This window comes from Dermacentor andersoni, chromosome 3, assembly GCF_023375885.2.
Source record: "Dermacentor andersoni chromosome 3, qqDerAnde1_hic_scaffold, whole genome shotgun sequence".
Classification (NCBI taxonomy): Eukaryota; Metazoa; Arthropoda; class Arachnida; order Ixodida; family Ixodidae; genus Dermacentor; species Dermacentor andersoni.
The window spans coordinates 94661703-94683062 of record NC_092816.1 but is presented as its reverse complement, the minus strand read 5'-3'; the positions used below and the strand labels follow the sequence as shown (position 1 = coordinate 94683062).

The window sequence follows — 21360 nt, the reverse complement described above, 5'->3', positions numbered from 1 at the left end:
CAAAAAAAAAAAAAAAAAAAAAAACTCTCTCAAATGGCAAGGTCGCTGTTTCTGCGTCGCGCCGTAATACCCCAGCTACACTAGCGGCAAAAAGCACACCGCGGGAAACTGGTATCATGTAGAAGCTCCGACCGCTCTATTCGTACTCGCGTCTGGTTCATCCGGACCACTTTTTTCGCACCATCGTCTGCTTCGGCTTGGCTGGTCTCGTTTATGCTTGTTTTTTTGCAATGACGCATCTAAACTGAGATGTCCCGATGGAAAGGTTGTTGGAAACAGTGCACCATATCAGATTCTGTTTGACAAGGCAGACACTGAATAGGAGTACACGAAGGGGACACCCAGTAGCTTATTCTCGTCATTTGAATAAATGCTGCGCTGCCGCAGTAGAAGGGAGCACACTAACATGATTATGATCAGTGGCAATGACTTCGTCATCTTGATAAAACATGACTCGTGTTAAGAACGCAGGACTAGGAAGGTAAAAAAAGAGCCGATCTGTCAGCAGACAAAGGAAAAAACGTGTGCACACAGGGGGAAGCAGCAGCAGAGGCCCAGTCCTGGCCCCGGCAACTCCGCTGCTTCGGTGGCAGTAGGTGGAATAGGTAATTAACGTCATCCAGCAAGCTAGCAGGAAAGCAAACCCTCTCTCAACTTCTTCGTAAGTCTCTCATCTTCGACGGTTTCCGCGTCGGCACCAGCTTAGCCCACTCGTTGAAGTTTCGTTTTTTGCCGCTATAGGGGGGGAACGAGCGTTGGCCGGAGGGCCAGTTTCATGGTCCTCACTCGCCGCAGTAGTTCACAACTTGCACCATTCACGCATTGTGCTATGTTGCACAAATGCTTCAGAAACAAGTCTTTCTTTCACTTTGAACAAATTTTATGGCCCCTTTGAGTTCAAATTATTGAGATTCGACTGTACTATAGGTACACCCATGCCATGTCTCCACTGCTTTATATTTTAGTGACATTTCTAAGTCTTCATCTTTGCACTGCATTGTTAGTCGTTTGAGATGCACAGAACTTGTTTCTCACAAGTGGCTCACTGCTGGCATGCTGTTTGGTGCTGCAGGCGCCGCTTCGCAGCCAGCCGTCCGTAATGTACCCACTGTGGACAGTGAAAAGAAGGCCGCATCCATGAAGCAGGAACTGCTCGATCGACTGGAAAAGCTCGGGGACAAGCTTCCACCTAACACGCTGGACCAACTCATTGACGAACTCGGCGGGCCCGAGAATGTCGCTGAGGTGAGCACAATTGGTGCTTCCGGATTACACAGACATGGCAGGGCAACACTATGGAAGCCCTACAGTCTACCGCTTCGCATGCTTTGTTGTACAGTGGTGTGGATGTCTGATGCCCTCTGCTCGATAACTTCATCTGTTACAGCCGTATGTACAGTGTTTTCACATCTGCAGTACGCAAGTTTCTTCTCCCCCCCCCCCCAATGAATGCAGGCAGTGCGCTCTGAAATATGCCTAAGTAGTGCAGTCGTAGAACTGAGTCACTCTACGCGTTTTGTTACAAGATAATTTAGATTAGTCACTTCTTTGTGTGATGACTATTTGTGCGGAGCCAGTGTTATGTGGAATCACGTCTGTGAGGCACCATTTTTGACTGCTAATGCCAGCCAGTGCAAAAAAGTCCTTGAGCTTCCAAAGCGTTGCCTGCTGAGTTATGAAGTTGCAATGGCAGAGTGGCATTGCAACTTTCGCGACTCCACTTTGCCCTACCTCCGCAACCACGAGGGAAGCGGCCAACCATGGCTTACGAAAGAAAGCATTGCTGGTTTTTGCTAAGGTCTGACTAAGTGACTAAGGTCACTTTCAATCATTACTCCAAGTCAATTTTCGCAATGTGGCTTTGTTATATGAAAGGTGTAGACACATATTTCATGTCGGCGGCTCCTTTTCGTTACCATGATGTTGACAGGATTTTCAAACGCAGCTTGCATGGAAGTGCAGCTTCAGTGAGGCTGATGTGTCAGTCCCAACTTGATTCTGTCTAATCTGTGTTTTGTTTAGTTGCCCCTTTCTTGAGATTGTGTTGCGTGCCTTCTGTATTGGAGTGACATGCAGTGCTTATCCTCACAACCTGGTAAATAAAGTCATAACTGCCAAAAATGCACCAACTAGCATTGTAACAGATTCAATAGGCCATTGCAAATTGTCTTTACTGAAAAGTAACTATAACTTTGTGCTGTTTGATGTGCATAAAAAGGTTACCTTCATTTTCGTAGCATGCGACCAAGCATTCATTTGTTCTGTTGCAGATGACGGGCAGAAAGGGGCGTGTGGTGAGCACAGACAATGGCACAATCCAGTACGAGTCTCGGTCTGAAGTTGACGTGCCCTTGGAAACCCTAAACCTTACTGAGAAACAGAGGTTCATGGATGGTGAGAAGGTGCGCGCACCTCATGGTGGTTTTGTGAATTTCTTCTATTGGTCATACCCACATCAGTGCCTATGGCATTTTGCAGCTGAGAATGAGGTCACAAGCTGGAATCCCAGCTGTGGCTGCTACACTGAGCTTTCAGACATACATTTACTCTTTCCCGTACTGTGAAAAATGATGAAAAGTACAAAATTTGCCTGAATAATCTTTTTTTTTTCATTAAGGTTGTACACTGTTCTGAACAAAGCAGTAGAGTCGAACCCGGCTATATCGAACTTGCAAAAAAAAAAAAACACTGCTATCAGTTCAATATAGGGCATAATTTGATATAAGCCTGCAAAATATTTGGACGTCATAAATGCACATACCATTTATAAGATCACTTTATTGATGAAACTGGCATAGTTTCGCATGAAATAGTCCTTTCTTTTCTTCAGCTTGGCCGATTTCGCTGCCTGCGACGCACACACTTCTCCACATTATCCAAAGAGTCAGCACAGCTGAGGCCGCAACTTCCACATTCGCGCAGAAGCACCTGACTAGTGCGAGTGCACCAAACACCTTGGAGGATATGGGCAAAGAACCATCGTTGCTTTCCTCATTGTGCCCACTTTCACTTGTACTCGGTACGATGCTGGCAATTTAGTCTTCGTTTTCGGGCTCTCCCGTGGTCACGACACCATCATTTGCACTCACAAACACGTCGACTGTTGACTCCTCAACGGCTTCCGGAAATTCTGACAGCTTGCTCCAAACTTCGGCTACACCGGCAACGGCTTCGTCGCACTCGTCAAAATTTAGTCATCACCGGGCGCGCGGGAGCCGGCATGTCTGAAGCAATTTCGTATGAACCACTTATACACGGCCGTGCGTACGCGTCGGGTGCCACGGGCACCGGGTCGCGAGTTTATCCGCTTTAGCCCTAATCTCCTCATTCAAGGTCGTGCTGAGGGCGCTCCTCAGAATCTTGCACGCGGCGGGGTCATCCGACTTCTCACCGCGTTCGACCCGATTTATGATTTCAAGCTTCTTGGCTAAAAGCAAATTCTGTCACTTCATCATGGCAACACTGTGGGAGAAGGCCCACAAGGCGCAACCACAATAAACCCGAAAAGCAGCGAGACAACTCGCACTTGCGCCATCTTGCACGACGAGGGCATAGAATAAAGACGAGGGCACAAGAACCTCTGATTGGCTGTCTGAGCAAGCGCTGCGGGCGGGCCAGCATCATTTTTGCATAGGGGTGTCGACGGCTCACCCGATGCAGTGCAGTCACGGTAGGGAGAGCGGTTGCATGGAGCCGCGCCGCAGCGAGGGGAAAGCCAACTTCTGGGGTACATATCGGGAGTCGCTGCTATTTTTGTTCGATGTAAGCGTAATTTTTGCTATATATACTCATTGTAACTATACCGTGTTCAGAAATCGTTCGATAAACAGAATAATTGGATGTAAAGTTCGACTGCACCATTCTTTAAATTCAATAAGGCTGCTTTATTTCCAACATTGCGGGAAATAAAAGTTTGAAACGGGCCTCTCTTCGTGCCACTGAGGTCTTGCAGTACAGTGCCCTGCATATCTCAAAACACTGTGGAAAAAAAATACAAAGAAAAAATAATCTAAGCGGTGCAAAATACATGTACAGGCTCGTCCACTCTTAGGGTGAACACGGCTCGCCGTGGCCGCGCTCCGCGGGGCGCCAGTGCGTCCGGCGCGGCGGCGCATCGAAGCGAAGCGACGCAGGCGCACACGGACCTGAGGGAGGCGCTTCGCGTCGTCTGCTACAGCGCTGGAGCGCGCCGCTCTGGCTTTGCTGTAAAGTACACTTCGCTAGACCCAGGTGACTGAGCGACCGAGGCGGCGTTGCGGGAAGGCGCCCTTCACTAACTTGAGCATTTTCCAGCTGGTTCGGTCTACAGCTTGTGAACAACCTGCTTAATCAATATACATTAACAGAAACAAGCTTGTCACCACATAAATCACTTAGCATGTTTTTATAAGTGATGAGGGTAAAAATACGGTCATTTTCTTAAGTGTATATGTATACTGGCTGCTTTTCTGCAGCTCCAAAGGCTCGGTTGGTAGATGTGGAAACCACTCATGCGCAGCAGAAAGTGCCTCCGGTCCATCCACAGAATCATTGTTGTCAGAGTCCTCAGAGGAGCATACATCACTATTTGCTTCAGAGCAAAGCTCTACAGAGCTGTCTTCTGATGAAGAGTTGCCAAATACTTCCTTTTGCATAGACGTTTGAGGAGTTTTCTTAAATGAGCTAGATCCACAAACCGAAACTATGTTATATAGATTGTAATGATACGAAAATCTAAGCAACTTTCCCCTAGGAAAGGTATCGCAACGAAATCGGTCACATAAGGCAAATGAACGAGGTGCGAAGGTCATATTTTAGAAAAATGAGCCAGACCCTGCAGGTGTGCGCATCAAGATGAGCCAAGTCCATTGGCTCAATAGGAGAGCAGTTTCCACACAATGTGATCAAGGCAATATGACAGTCTCATTGTAAGTTGTGTTCGTTATTTGGTTACAGCTTTCAATGCTGCTAAAAATGATCCTGTGAGTTTCCATTTTCAAGCAAATTTGTTCTCTCCAAATGTTCCCAGCATTCATGAAACACAGCAGTGGCCCTACTGACTTGTCAGTGTTTTAATGGCTTTTCTACTAAAATCACATTGGATCATTATGGAAAGCCGTTTTCAGTGAATTTGTCGGGCCAAAAGCTGTGGGGATGCGCGACTCTCACGCGTCCACTGATATGTTAGTTTTCCCGCACGGCTCGCGTGGCCTGGCGCCCGCGGCGGTCGGAGTGGTTGAGGCGCAGTACGAGAGATGGCGCGAGTGTCGCGCTGCTAACGCCGCCGACAGGCGGGGTTACTGGGGCGCCGAAATACAAGGCGCTTCCCTCTTGGGTTTGAGATCGTCAAGCCGTGCGGACGTCCTGCGCGGGCGCCGATCCATGCTTCTGCGAGACCGCCTCGCGTGGCCTGCCTTCGAACGCGCCACCGTTCACGTGACCGTACGCGCGAACGACCAGGCGTTGGGACCCAGCATGCGAACATATTCGCTCGCTATCCGGTCGCGGTGAGTCGGACTTCTAGATTTGTTGCGCGCCCATCGGCATGTTTTGTGGATAGCAACTCGTCTAGCAGGCATTGATCTATGAAAGGTGCAATAAATGCCCTTGTGATTGTTTGCACTGCTGTGTTGTCGTTCCTTCGTCCCAAGAGCATGGGTGTGAGAACCCCCACAAAGCGCATCAAATGGAATGTCTCAAATCGAAAAAGGTCAAGTTCCATCTTTACATCTTGTTATTGTTTAAATGTGCTCCGTAATTTTTTATAAAGTGGTTTTAGCTTCCATGTAAAGTATGTATTTGCTTGGATAGCATGGCATTTAGGTCCGATAACAAAGTTTCACATTTTTCTCATATTCCGTTTAGGTGGATTTGACTCAATCCGAAAAAAAGGTCCTCATTTATTCTCATGCAACAGGAAGGCAGCCACGCTTCCTGTGCAGGGGTCATAGGAGGTAACTATAATGAGAAAGGCGAGACACAATGGCACAGTGTAGACAAGTTTGGCCACCTTGTGTCAAAAATTGCAACTAGATGCAATTTGTTGACTATAGTAGTGATCGGTTTTCTGTGTGAGGCATTTGTGTTCATATTGACTATACTCATCAGCAGTAGAGAAAGGGTTAAAGAATGCCGAATGGATATAATGAATTTAACACGCTATCTATGGCACCTCTTATAGCCCCCGAGTTGCTTTGAGACGTTTAAGCCCTGTCGATAAAAACATACAGTTGGCGACAACCGTTTATTCGGACTCCACGGGGAACGTGAATAAGTCTGGACTAACGAATGTTCGAAAAAACAAATGTGTCAAAAAAATATTATTTACATTTTAAGGCCCTTGTGCAAGGAAAAAGTGGTCGATTCATTGCTGAATGTACTTCCGCTTATGTGCAACCAAGTGCACTTGTATTTCTGCTAGTTTTGTGCTATCTCTCTATGCCGATGCAAGGACTGCAGAGGCTCGAGTCAGACCCGCACATGAAGGCTCCGGAGCACACGGCACATCATCTTCCGAGTAAGAGTCGCTGTTCGACGGAAGGAGAACTTGCTGAATTGTTTCGTTATCGTTCAGTTCGGCACACGCCGACACCGCTCTGTCAACGTCTGCAGTCTTCAGATTTAACGGCAGCAGGAATCTGCACACTGCAGGCTAGCAAGTCATCAGTGATGTCTGCATTTGAGCTCGTGGTAGGTGGCAGTTTCGGTTCTTCAGTTGCGGAGGCAGGCTCATTCGGACTGCGATTCAAGGCTCATTTGGAGTCTGACTGTGTGGGCACCGTTGGTGCCATTTGACATGGACTGTTGATAACTTCACGAGGAAGACTTCTTGGAGCCAGCAGAACACTGGCTGGTACGCAAGCTAAACAAACAAGCGCAGAATAGCGGAACGCTGTCCGGAAGGCAAATTCAAAATACAAGAGTGGGCCATGCGCGGTAGTGCCGAAATAAAATGTGATGATCGCGAGGTTGATGCAACCTCACTATTCAGCAAAGCCTCCAGGATGGGCATTTGCACTTAAATCTCTGAGACTCAGTGCTGCAACCCAGGCAAGGCCTCAGGGATTACCATCTAGCATGTAATCTCTGAGGTCATACCTGATGTCGCATTGAGGTTGCCAGAGGAGAAGTGGTGGCAGAGTCGGCATATGGTACTGCCACGGACGTAGTCCGCATAATTGAATCTAGAGCAAGTGGGGGCCATTGACGGTGCTCCGAAGCTATCCGAATTATCGAGCATGTCCGGATTATCAGTGTCGGTGACTAATCGTTGAGCTCAGTACAGTAGAACCTCATAGATATGTTTTCAAATGGAACATGGAAAAAAAAAGAAATGTACCAGCTGGGAAAGCGTAATTGTGAGGAAAGGCGCAAATTGCCACAGTACATCATAAGCAGTCTGAGTGGCTGCCAGTGCAGTTGTTAGATGTCTTAGTGCTCATACTGTGACCAGGAACGGCGCATGCAAACACGTATAATTAAATGTAGCCCTGCACTTGGCAGAATTGGCCCAGTGTGCATGGTTCCCAGTAAATTTTAATCTATGTGCGCTTTTTGAAATGCCTCGCTGACTGCTCTATGCATGCTTTCTGCAAATGTTTGTGCAGCTTTATTGCAAGCTTCGGTTGCTTGTTGCAACGAATTGGTCACTTGTTGCAACATGCAAGAGTCAGTTTCTCTCTGCGCTGTCACATTTACGTGGCGGCCGCTTTTAAATGCAACATAGTATTCGGGAACGTTACTAAATGGTGCTGCATTAAATGGGAACATAATACAGTTGTACCTCGTTAATACGTACACATTTAAGGGGTAATTTCGGTTTAAACATAGTCGCGAACATTCCCCCACCTAGCCCCCATTGAACTCCATATATTGGCTGGCCGCTTAAGCTGTAGTCGCTCAGTGCCCACCAAATAGGTAATGCGTACTATTTACTTTCTCGTTTACACGCACAGACACAAAATCGGCAAAATCTTGTGTGTGCAGTCGTTTGATTCTCGAGTTGCGACACCCGGACGACAGCTGCCAGCAATAGTGACGTTTAAACATGGCCACCATGACATAGTTCCTGCTCATACAGTTGTTGCCGATTGCAGTGCACAAAAGCATGGCCTTCAGTCGCTTCAGGTAGCTGCCGGTAGGAGTGCGAATTTGCTGTCGCTGTCGAACCCAATGCAATCCAATTCAAGTAGTTTATGTATAGGCATTTCTATGCTTACTTAACGAGAAAGATGTCCCTCGCTTCGTTCATCCCATAAGACGACTGCTTTCAAAATAAAACCCGCAGCAGCGATTGTACCTTCACGCTGCCTGTCGCTTCAATGTGAACGAGGCTGCAAGAACACATCGCTCCCGAAGCTCTCGGCACAAGCCGCACCCTGCACCTTTCGCAGATAGCTTTCAAGATGTGGGCCTGTGCATCTATCTTCAAAGCGCAACGGTGGAAATGCAGTGCACGGAGATCTTGGCAGTTGGCACTTTCTGTCCGCATCGCAGATCGTGTTCAAGATACGGTCCGCGTGGTCTTGCCATGTGCGCAGGCGCCGCCGGTGTAACTTTGATCACGGTTCATAATAGTTCGACGTGGATGGATAAGGCGGTAATGAGCTATAATGGCTTATAATGATCGGAACGTTATCAGCGCACCGGGCGCCGCCACCTGCAGTACTTAGCTTGCACTATCAATGCACCTTGCACCATTGGGTGCACCAGTTCGTGTCGCCGCAGCGCTGTCGTTTGTTTGTACTGGCCGGATCAAGTTTCATAACATCGATAATGACGCCGGGCTGCGTGGAAATGAGCAAGTGGCACATTGCTTAGGCATACTTAGACAACTCCCTGAAATGTTCCTGCATGAATGTTTTTTTCTTCATTCCGCCTGTGTGGTTGCAGTCGTGTTTTCATGGTGTTCAATGGTCTTTGCTGCGGCGTGTTGTGTTTATGTTACTGAGAAGTCAACGTTGTTACATCCACGGAGTCCTCGGATAGCGACGTTGTTGCCACCGTCGCACCTCGCCCATCTTCAAGCGAAAGTGATGACAACGATGATGTGGAAGTGGACGACGGCCCTTCATTATCTGACGGGGTGCATGCTTTAAGCATCTTGCGAGCTTTCGTAAGAAAGCGGGGCCTCATGGACAAACTCGCTCGCGGCCTTGCTGAGTTCGAAGATGTCGCGGCAAGGCCACTACAGTGGCAAGTGAAGATGACCGATTTTTCGCCACAGATAAAGCCTGTCTGAGTGTGTGTGTTTGAGAGCATCGTGACGTGATTCTTTTCCAGCCATTAAGCAGCTTCTAAACTGGCATTGGCAGCTAATTCATGCATGGTTTAGTGCGCACTTTAACATCGTGCTCACCCGACTACATATTAACGAGGTTTGACTGTACATAGGAGTCAATGGGATTTAGGTAGGGGCCACAAAAACATGACGTAGCAGTGGGGGAAACGCAACAGTGAGTGAGAACCGCAACACATCAACTGGGTTCCATTCACTGTATTGGTTTGAATATTTACAGAACCCTATAAGTGTTTATTTATCCATCCATATATCCCTTTGTTAATAACTAATTGCTATAGTAATTGTTGAAGCTTAGTGTGAAATAACAGGGTTAGGAGGGATGGAACTTTGTCAGTCCCTTTCTTGAGGACTGGATCAGAAACTCTTCGATCTGAAGCCGTCGCAGCCGCGTTATATTTCTAACCTAAACCAGTGATATCTGGTTTCTGCTTCAGGCTGGCATGCTGAAGTTTTCAGGAGGCTTGTGCGTGCATCAAAATTTGCTGTCTTGCACACTTTACATTGTACTCAAGCCCTGCAAGTAATGTGCCAGGTTGCAGGAGGTATCTAGTGCAGCTGATAATGAACTCCCCCATATCTGTGAATCTTTGCAGCACATTGCCATAATTTCCGAGGCGGCGAGCTCTGGTATCTCGCTGCAGTCGGACAGGAGAGCGAAAAACCAGGCCCGTAGGGTCCACATCACCCTTGAGTTACCCTGGAGTGCAGATAGAGCAGTGCAGCAGTTTGGTAAGGCAGCAGTTTCAAAAATTTTTCATGCAGTGCTTACTAAAACAGCGAAAGAGTGAAGTGATATCACACCTGCTCCCTCCCTCCAGGACGAACACACAGGTCAAACCAAGTGAATGCCCCAGAGTACATATTCCTCATTTCTGACTTGGCTGGTGAACGAAGATTTGCTTCCATTGTGGCCAAACGTCTTGAGAGCTTGGTAAGAGGCATTCCGAGTAGTTCAGCAGCTTTCAAGTGAAGTTCGAGCTTGTTGTAAGTAAAGGGCAGTTCATTATTATTTTCTTTTTCTGTGTCCAGGGTGCACTGACTCACGGGGACAGGAGAGCTGGCGAGTCCAGGGACCTTTCTCGTTTCAACATTGACAACAAGGTATGCTCGTCTGTGAGAGGAGGGAAGAATAGCAAGAAATGGCTCACACCACCTGTGTTTGATGCAGTATGGCCGAGCTGCCCTGGAGACCATGATGCGCGGCCTTATGGAGATGGAAATCCCGCCTCTGGTTCCGCCACCTGAGGACTACGAGGGGGATTTCTTTGCCGGTCGGTGGATATTTTGTCTTGCTCAGTTCTTGACTTTCAATGCTTCCCGAATGTGCAGCTAGATTTTTGCCCCGGCTCGGAGAAAAGGTTTTTAACAGATTATTGAAATCGCTTGTATTTGTTCGTCCTTCAGTCACTTTGGTCTGCTGCATATTATCCTTTTTTTGCATCTGTATCGGCAATGCTTGTAGATTGCATTTTGCATGGGTTTGACCTATTTGGGCACATTAACGTTTTTCAAAATTGACAGTGCGAATGAAGAAGCATGTGTTGCTTGGCCTCTTTAAACATTTTGATGGTAGCACTGATTGTGCAGCAGCCAATATTATAATAGAGAAATTCCATTGTTGTAACCTCGTTGCATAGAAAAAGCAGTGGGGACAAATTTTTTGAACATTTTTAGGTAGAAAGAAGCATAGTCGAACCCACTCATCGCATTACTAGTTTTAACAATACTTGGATATAGCAATAAGCAGCTGCCCCACCCTGAGCTTTTCTGTGTGTTCTATGGTAAAATAAACCATTTACTACAACCTGCCCGTGCCGCCATTATTGACCGTCACAATTAAATCTGGCTACTGAATGTCTGCGCGGAAAATAAAAGGAATGTAAAATCCAGGAAAGAACGTAGGAACAGTGGCTTAGCCACCTCCACCTTTGTGCCGCCTTAGTTGCCCCTCTCTAGTCTCCCTTCCACCCCTCCAACGTATGTGAGCAGGTGGAAACACCTGCGAGTTGGTGAAAAGGAGACAGAGGGACAACACGAAGGTGTGTGACGGCATAAAGGAGGACATGGAAAAGTGGTTTGTGATTATTTAATTATCTATTTATTCATTTATTTATTTTTCCCAAGGCAATGCAACAAAGGCATGCCATGAGGGGGGTGTGCGGGGCACAACGCCGAGTTGGACAAAGGGCTCAAAGTTTTTTGAGAGGATCTTGGATTCTCTTTTTCTGCGCACACTCTGTAGCCAGATTGTTATAATAAGACGGCATAGGAGCATTCTAGGGAGCGGTCTATCTTACCATAGAATGCATACAAAAGTTGACAGTGCATTGGCTACTCATCGTTATATTCAATATATTAACATGAAAGCATATGCCCCATGACGTGAAAATCCGGGATTGTGGTCAGCGGCGTGGCCAAAAGATGGTACCAAAAATGGCTGACGGTGCAACGAGTAAAAGCACATCAAAAATGCTCTGATTGACGTCAAATTTGTCAGGCAGGTTCCTGTAAACAAAGTCAATGTATGGAATAAAAAGAAATTTGGTGCATTCTTGTCTGGGTGGAAATCGAACCCAGGCCTCCAGGGTGCGAGATGAGCACGCTTCCCCAACGCCACAGTGACTCCATGGTTATAGCTGACTAAAGTTGTGCCTAGTGCCTGCGTCATTGCACACATCATGTCACTGCCTCCGTCACTGACTCCCATGCATCACTTGCTCTTTGAATTTCATCGGTGCTATGTCTACTGTGATGCACTCTCGGTGCTAAATTATGAATGTGTAAAATGAGGTGTGCCTAGTGCATGAGTCATTGCACACGTCACGTCGCTGCCTCCCATGCATCACCTGCTCTTCAGATTTTGTCGGTGCTGTGTCTACTGGAATGCACTCCGAAGCGTCTACTTGAGCGGCATCTGTGAAATGTGGTCTCCCACAGAAGCATGCCACAGAACACAAAGCTAGGGAACGTGAAAACATTCCTCAAAGTGACTACAATGCTTTCGCATTCCCACTGGTAAAAGTGTCTCTGCAGAAGTTTTTGTTGAAACTGGTATTGTCATAAGTAGGTTCGACTGTAATTATGAGGGTTGATCCAGAAATAAGGTTCCCAAAGAGCTCCAGCCACACAGGAAGGTGTGAGGCGAAATCCAGCAACACTGCTGTGCGTGGCTGTTCCACTCTTGATTCCCCCACGGCCGTGCTTCACTTCGCCGCTCATTTTTGGCTCAGCAGCCGTCCGACATGGAGGTTCTCATTGTTGATCCCGCCAAGTGCGAGATTCGTTCCGTAATTCACTTTTTTGCACGCCAAAGGGACTCCACCCACGGACCTTCATCGTCAGTTGACAGAAGTGTATGGTGACAACTGTATGTCCGTTCAACACGGCCAAAAGTGGTGCCGGGAGCTTAGTGCCGGTCGGAAGGAAGCCCACAATGAAGAACCGAGTGGAAGATCGTCAGTTTCGGAGGTGGTTATCAAGATGGTCCAACGCGAAATGCTTCAAAACAGAAGGATCACTGTCCGTGAACTTGTTGCTCAGATTCCTGGCAGTTCTACGGTACAGTGGAAAGAGCTTTGACTGAAAAATTGGGTTATCACAAGTGTTGTGCTTGATGGATAGCGCACATATTGACATCAGACCACAAGAAGAAATGCCTTGACTGTGCTCGCCAGTTTCTTCAAAAGTGTCAAGAAGATAAGGAAGGATTCTTGGACTCCATTGTTACGGGAGACGAAACGTGGGTGTTTAATTTCACTCCCGAAATGAAACAAAAATCCAAACAGTGGCATCCCCCAGAGTCACCAGTCGCAAAGAAGTTCAAACAAACTCCTTCTGCTGGCAAAGTCATGGCCAGTGTTTTTTGGGATCGTAAGGGGATACTGCTGATCGATTTCACGGAATGTGGGACAACATTCAACTCAGACGGTTATTGTGCAACATTAAGAAAACTCAGGCGAGCTATGCAGAACCGCCAGCGAGGACGATTGGCAGCCGGTGTAACGCTGCTTCACAATGCCCGACCTCACGTCTCCCGTCAAACCCACGAACTTTTGACAAACTCTGGGAGACTGTCATGCCCCACCCACCGTACAGTCCAGACTTCACGCCTAGTGATTATCACTGGTTCCCCAAGATAAAGGAACATTTGAGTGGCCAATGCTTCCGGAGCGACGATGAAGTCAAAGAAGAGGTGAACCCTTCCTCAATGAGGTGGCGGTGGAGTTCTACGACATTGGGCTACAGAAATTGGAGTACCATCTAGAAAAATGCGTAGAAAAAGATGGCTATTATGTAGAAAAGTAGAGCAAAGTTTCATCTTTCCATTGATGTAAATTTCTATGAGAATAAACAATGTTGTCTATTTATAACATTGATGGGAACCTTGTTTCTGGATCAACCCTCCTACACTTGATTTAATGGCAGCCGAGTTTCCTGGCAACATCTTAAGCAGGCATGTGCCAATGCAGTATGACGTTTTGTGCCAGCACAGTCTCTTTCCATAATGACACTTGTGACACATGTAGTTTCTTGTATGTTTTCTGCCTGCAAGATTGCAGAATGGCAGCGCTTTGTCAATATTTGCAGACACTCTCTTGAGATTTCCCATTGTCCTTAAGAAAGCAGTCTGCCATCTACTGTGGTTTCTGTGTTTAGGTGTGCTTGGAGACCTATGCATTATGTGCTTCTTACTTCTTGTGCAGATTGCCGAAAAGCACTGGTCGGTGTAGGCTTGGTCAATGAGGATGAATTCAGCAAGATGCAGACGCTTGACAAAGACTACAACAACATGAGCAAGTTCCTGAACCGCATCCTAGGCATTGAAGTTGAGCTTCAAAATGCCATGTTCAAGTACTTCACGGACACACTGGACGCTATTATCTCTGAGGCCAAGAAGACCGGCCGTTACGACCTGGGCATCTTGGACCTGGGAACAGCCGGTGACAATGTGCGGCGTGTCAAGGTGGACGAGTTCATCCGCAGTCACGCCACTGGCTCAGCCAAAACGGAGCTTCACACTGTGAGCGTCGAGCGTGGCCTCTCTTTTGAGGCCTCGCAGGACATCTGGAAGGAGCTGACAGGCAAGGAGGAAGGCTACTACCTTTCCAACCAGGTGAGCCACTGCATCATTCGAGCATGTCGCCCCCTTGCACAGTGTGTTGACGTGTAAATGCCAACTGCAACAAAATTTCACATGTTGCAGTAGAGCCTCGTTGATGCAGTAAAAGCTCGTTAATTCGAATTTCGCTGGGATGCCACGAAAATTTGAATTATACAAATTTCTAACTAATGAAAGTAGGAGAGAAAATAATGGCTCGGTTAAGGTGCGTATATCATCCGACGTAGTGTGAGTGTGCGCGCACACATGCATACGCGTTACGTTGGTGAAAACAACATCTATTAACCAGACGTGGTCCGACGTGCCCGACGTCGAGATGGCTCTTGCTCCATCTGCACGTTCGTCGCGCCGACTGCGCCGACCCACGGCACTTGGCACGGAGAAAAAATGGTGCCTGTGCCACTTTGCCGACAGTCAAAGACAGCCGTTCAAAGCGACGCATGGGTTGGGTATCACTCTGCGCATGCTCTGAAGAGAGCAGCCGACAGCGCACGTGCCGAAAACGTCAGACTATTATTAAATGCGCCTTTGCGCCGCCAACGCTTGCTGCAGGAACAAGAGCTGTACTCTAAAATGCATTCGCAAAATGCACCACAACCTGCTGCGACGTTGGTCTTCGCCGTACTTTCGTAGCTGCACCGTCCAAACTGACGTGGAAGTCGTGCAGTCACCAGCAACGCTTCTATGAGGTGATCCTACGTAGACTCCGAATAGGGCATACACACCTGACACACAATTTCCTACTTCAAAACGAAAATCTGCCAACTTGCGAGAAGTGCCATGAACCACTCACAGTAATGCACATTATCATGACATGTCCACATATTGAAACACAGAGACGGAAGCTTTTACATAATCTTTATAACTTACACATACCTTTACACCCCGCCTCAATACTCGGCGATGAACTGCTAGTGCCCTTCACTGACTTTTTCAGCTTTCTAGAAGAAACCGGTTTTTTATACAAACTCTAAAGTAACGCAGCTTTCGCTGCTTTAACATTTGATTTCAAAATATCCTGTGGCTGGCGCAGCATAGCCTTAGTCGCTTTTGCGCCATTAAACCCGAATTAACTAACAAACGTGTCTCAGCGATGCTTTCTTTCTTTTACGAAGATCGGCCCGATCTTCACATACTCTTCCGTGTTTCCACATGCTCTGCTTTTGTTGTTCTCTCTTTTCGTGTAGCATTGTTTCAATGAGTCCATTTGACCTGGTTGAACCTTGTACCGATAGAGATTGCACACTGTAGGAATGCTGCACGTGTCAAGGCATCGGCCACAGCCGGGTCATTTACTGAATACTCGTGAAATCAAATATACTAGATACTTGATTTGTGACTCGGAAGTATTTGAACTTCACTATTCAATTTGAAATCAAAGCAGAACCTCGCTGATACGTTCTCGTTGTGTACGCTTTCCCGCCGCCAATGTTTGCGATCGAGAACACAAAAAATGACCCAATATAGTTACGCTCATTTTTTACCCGTTCAAATGTTCCCAGAAAACACGATTTTTCAGCACCAATGTTCTGTACGTCGCCAAACTTCAATTGTATGATATGTTTTCCTGCTACTAGATGAGAGAAAGCACAAGGCACGCACAATTAAGAACAGTATATAGCCACCCGTCTCGCATGAAAAACGATGGCAAGCAGTTTCTTATTCCGGTAACTGAAATCTCCGCCCGGATCGTCGCTTGCCACATTCTCAGCTGTCGCCACCAAGCCTATTGCGATAAGCATCTTCACCTATCTGTTTTACAGCTTGTGGTGCGTAGTGTCATTGGTAGCATACTGCACGCTCCTAGTAGATGACAAAATGCATCGCCATTCCTTGCTGCAGGCGGCGCGATGTGGGCATCACATTTTGTTTCGGCGGCGTCCGGCTTCACTTACCAGCTCGATTTTGTTTGTTTCCCGGCGCCCTCTTAAAACACCACGTAATAAGAACATAACAAGCTGCATCTCAGGCCACTGGAGCATCATCAGCTCGACGCGCGACGCTTCGTATTACGTAAATGTCAACAATAGTTGAGCCTGTCAAATTTTTTTAGTTACTTCACATTGTACATTTTACCGGTTAGTACGTTTTTTTTTTTTTCTCGCGCATTTTTTTTTCCAGAACATATGAACACAGTTTTACTCTACACAAGTCCTCGCACAACCCTAAATATATTAAATTTTTTTATACTCCCTCCGCACAAATATTTTAGCTCATGTTGCCTTGATACGAGCAGCCACGCCCATTGCAGACCTTGTTGACTTACTATTGCAAATATTTACGTGCTTGTGAACCATTGGCCATTGTCGGTTGTTCTCTGGGTATGCAGGTGCGTTGTGGGAAGAAGACTGCAGTGCTGGCTGTTGCGGACCAAGCCCGTAGGTCGAAGGAGAAAAAGGAAAGGCTGTTCCGCCTATATAGGCCAAACACAGGCCTCCAGGTCCGCCAGGAGAGTCTCAATGAGCTGAAGAGCAAGTACAAGAAGGTAAGTCACTATTTGCTGCTCTTCCCTCCTGGTCCGACAAGTGTTGGGTGTCGTTGGCCTGACTCTTCCAAATTTGCAGGTCACTCCAGATGAAGCACAACCCCATTGGCAAGAGCAATATGAATCATCTGAAAACACATGTAGTCACATTTACTGGTAAGTTTGCTCAAAGTGTTCTTGAAACATTCACAGGCATCAGCAAAACAGTGACGCCCTTATAGTATGCTTTCAGTTAAGGGGGGACATGGACTCTGAAAACCGAAAAGAAAAAGATTTTTGGGAACTAGTACTTGTTTGGGCATCTGCTATGCCTAATCTACACTGTATCAAAATGATTTTCCTCAAATGCACCCCAAGTGTCAAAAGGAAAAATTATTTTGTCAGCACGGATGGCGAAAAAGGAGCCCAAAATTGTGCAGAAACACCGGAGTTCATAGAGCTATCTCTTGTCTTTCCTGCTCTTGAGCGCTGCAATCTTGGTATAGGTCAAAAGCTCAAAAGCTTCGCCTTTCAGTTCTGCACATCCTCGCCTACAATAACCACATAGGAAAAACGCAAACGTAAAACAACCAGGGGTCGGTCTGATGAAGCTTACAATGCATGTGCCCCATTATTATGCTCAGTGCGCCAGCATGCTGTGAAGCACTTTCCGATTGGCTGTTGCTATGGCAGCTAGCGTCTTGACACTACCAGTGCAGTGCTCGCCTGCTAGGCCTGCCAGTGGGCCAGCTTTGAAAACTGTTATCTGCTGTTTCTTTGCTGATCACATTGTAAACATAAGCGACAAATCGACCCTCTCAGGAGGAGTGGGGTTTGAAACTGGACCCGCTATGCGCCTAAAGAAAGTGAAGCGCAAGCCATCTCTGCTTCCTGCGGCAAGAAAGATGGAGGCAGTTGTGCGAAGTTCAGACGAGCCGATAAGATCGGAGATAAGTCACTGTGTCATGCAATCTTATACTGCATCAGCAATAAGACAACAGCGAAGAAAACCATTGCCTTTTGTGCTTGTGTAGAGTTTCAATTCGGAGACTGCAGATGATGTGCTGATGCCTATTCCAGTGCATTTCGCACGTACGCGGGTTCCCGTTGGTGCATTCCAGACCTGTTACGGGTCTGTACATGCGCCTGAGGTCAGCATCAGCAGATGAATTCTTGTGTGTTTTTATTATATTGTGCATAATTATTATTTCCCTGGTTTGAAGCTTGAAATGTATATTTTCACAGTTTCTTTACTTCTTTTTAATGTCTCAAATTTAGGGATCAGCACTGTGTCCCTTCTGCTCGTTTAATTTAAGTCATGCTTTTTTTGCCTGAATGCTGGTAAGTCAGAGAATGCATAAAAACTATGATATAGTGTCTTAAGACACTGCAATATTTTGAAATCCTGTAGAAATCACCAACAAGAATTCACATGTGTAACGCTGCAACATTCATTTTTTTTTAACTTAGGCTAAACTACAGATGCAAACATCGAAATGCTAGGTTGCAATCTTTGAACATCCAGGAACAATCTTAACTTGAGCTCTCCTGTCGCGATACATTTCTTGCGAGTCACGTCAGAAATTTTGAACGCAGAAAGAAATGTAACTATTATTTTAATTGACTTAGAAAAATAATTGAATTGCATATTTGTAACCAGCAAACAAAATTGGATGTGTCCTGAAAGTTTCATGCGCCCAGAGCGAATAACAAAAATCTTATTTCTGGACACCATGTCCCTGCATACCTGGTGCTGTTTGTTTCTTGTACTTTTCTCAAATGCAAATTTTGGGCTCCATCCAATATTCAGGCCTTGATATCTTAACACCAAGAACAAATAGAACTTAATTTTTTTTGTAGCACGGAGCCTAATTACGTACTCTATGAAGTTTAGCAAGCAGATTTTTTTTTTTTTCATATCAGAAACTATTTTGCTACATTTTCTGCAACATGGTTGCCACATATTGTGGGCATATATTCAATGGACTGTAAAACATCTATTAATAATTAGATAAAGTACTTGCTATGCTTTACTCTTTGTTATCTAGCCATACCTTACAAAAATTTTTTGTATTGTGCCATTTATTTTCCATTGTGGCTTTAAAGAATGGCATGTAAATTATCTTGAGAACTAATTGACCTACAGCAAAACTAATCACATATTTGAAATCAACTCAAAAGTTATTGTTAGACTGGAAAGCTTCATTAATATTTATGAAAAAGATGGAGAACATTATTTCTATGGTTGTGTCCCCCCTTAATGCAATTTGCCGATTTACAGTCAGCGACCTGCCTCTTTTTTTTTCCTTCTTTTTTTTAACATTCCTGTCGATTCCGACGCCTTCACAGCACTGCAGCATGTCCCATAAAGCCAATGTATAAGGATGTCTGAAATTTCGGTCTCTGAAACCTTCTTTTTTTTTTTGATTTTTCAAACCTTTTGGAATGACACCAGGTGCAAAACACCATTAATTTAAGCTGCCACCATTTTGGTAATCTCGCACCCTTGAACCGGAACTCTCGCACACTGATTGAGTGGCTGCCATAGTAATAGTTTTTTACTGTCGTCAGGCCTAGCAGGCTTCCCATTTTGTGTGCCTTGTTTTTCATTTTAAAAATTCACCTGTGTTGGCAAAGCGGACTCCACCTTCGTCTACGTCAAAGCATGCAAAGCATGATTTCCAAAAGTAAGCTTTGCCGCAACACAGCGCTGCTACGTGGTCAAGCATATTCAGTGTTTGTGGTGAAGCATACCAAGAGTATAAAGGGTCTGCTGTCACGGAACGTAAATGTGTTCCTGAATTATACACAAGCGCACCTGCCGTCTCCTGTCACAGTATGAGGGCCGAGACTACTAATAATTGTACTGGCATGCCCTAATACCCCTGACACACGGGCAAAACTAACGTCCTTTCCAGTAAACCCCTTTTGCTACTCTGAAGGACCCTTTGCAGAAAGGAGTTGCGCCGATGACACACGGCACCGCACTGAACTTCTTTAGGTAGTTCCTCAGATGAACGCCGCAAAAAAAATTTGCGCTGGCTGTTAAAGCCACAAGAGAGAAAACATTCTTTAAAAGCTGCGTATTTAATTACACTTAGCTACTGTAGAACCTAAAAATATATTTTTTTCATTGTTGATGGCTAATAATGCTTAATAATGCGTTGTTAGCAGCCATTTACCTTGGTCCAGCAACTATGTGCAGCCGGTGTTTTGCTGTGCGTGCTGTTTATTCTGGTGATGCCCACGTTTCTGTCGTCCTTTTTCGCGTCTTTGTCGTCCCTTCCTTTGTGCGTGCAGGCGTAACGCGTTTTATTCAATATGTTATTCCAACAACTGTGGTTTCTTCTGGGTATTTCCTGCGGGCGCTGATTGTGCAGTCTCCATCTCGCGACGTGAACACACCACATGCGCGCAGCAAACGACGACGACACTGCCGGAATTCAACATGGCGGCACTAGCGACGTTATGCGAGCGTTTGAGAGTATAGCTAGAGGAAATCTTCACTATTCGGCAAATTGTATTACCGCTAACAATTAAAACATTTTCGCAAGATAAAAAAAATGCCTATGGGCACCGTAGTTGTGTGGCAGGTTTCCTTCTATTGACGAGTTGTGCACGCTGTGTGCGAGAGTAACTCCTTTTCCGCTCAAAAAGTAGTTGTGCGATCTCCTTTCCCGAAAAGGAACTTTGCCGTAAAGGAGATACTCCTTTGTCGTGTGTCACTGCACTTGAACGCCTTTCCGGTAGATGTCCCCTTACCTAAAGGACTTTAGAGTGCCCGTGTGTCAGGGGTATAAGCTATTTGAGATGTTGCTGTGGCAATTTCAGTCCTCGAGGGTGATTAAAAGCTTGAATTTGTTTTTTCGTATGTTTTTGCTATCTCTAGGGAGTCTGAAAAATCAGACGTGACTGTATGAGCATGTGATAGGGAAAACCGATGCCAGTCTCGTTTGTTTAGTGCAGTAGACCCTCGTTAACTTAAAACAGAAGTATGCGGCGTGCAAATGCTGTTTCATTTGGCAACTTTATGCACTGTCTTCAGCACACCCAAGCAATAGACCGACGTGCTGGTGGCCAGCGGAGCTAGCATACGATGCAGTAGATTCAGCCTGGTCTAGCAGCTTTGGTAGCCTAAGTGTGAGATGAGACATGTTCTAATTCCATGCTAGCAGCGTCAATCTGTACCGAAAGCCGCCGGTCATGGCTTCGCAGTCATGCTAGACTGTGCAGTGTCCACTTCTGCGCTGTGGCCGCATAGAGTTTCAGTGAGATAGTGGCTTGGTAAGGCTGCACTTGTGCTTTTTCCTCATTGTTAATACTGGCTGTTACCATGAATCAACACCAACCAGCCCAATTTTCTGTTCTTTCGATAAGGACTCTCACTTCTGCTTGTGCAGTGGTGGAGCGCAAACAGCAGATCACTTGCAAGTGTCTGCTAGAGGCAGTTTGTTTTCTATGTGAAATTTTCTGGAATGCATTACACTGCAGAAATTC

At 46.1% G+C, this 21360-nt stretch overlaps 1 protein-coding gene across 2 annotated transcripts in view; it reads left to right on the top strand.

The window, feature by feature from the left end:
• sno (strawberry notch) overlaps window positions 1-21360 on the top strand; it is a 100789-nt gene that overhangs the window by 66367 nt on the left and 13062 nt on the right. For both annotated transcript variants that reach the window (XM_055076505.1, XM_050189104.2), the window contains exons 16-24: window positions 1073-1245; window positions 2271-2402; window positions 9874-10009; window positions 10099-10211; window positions 10310-10381; window positions 10449-10551; window positions 13984-14393; window positions 16729-16884; window positions 16964-17040. In XM_055076505.1, coding sequence (XP_054932480.1) covers window positions 1073-1245; window positions 2271-2402; window positions 9874-10009; window positions 10099-10211; window positions 10310-10381; window positions 10449-10551; window positions 13984-14393; window positions 16729-16884; window positions 16964-17040 — 1372 coding nt within the window. The remainder of the gene's footprint in view (window positions 1-1072; window positions 1246-2270; window positions 2403-9873; window positions 10010-10098; window positions 10212-10309; window positions 10382-10448; window positions 10552-13983; window positions 14394-16728; window positions 16885-16963; window positions 17041-21360) is intronic.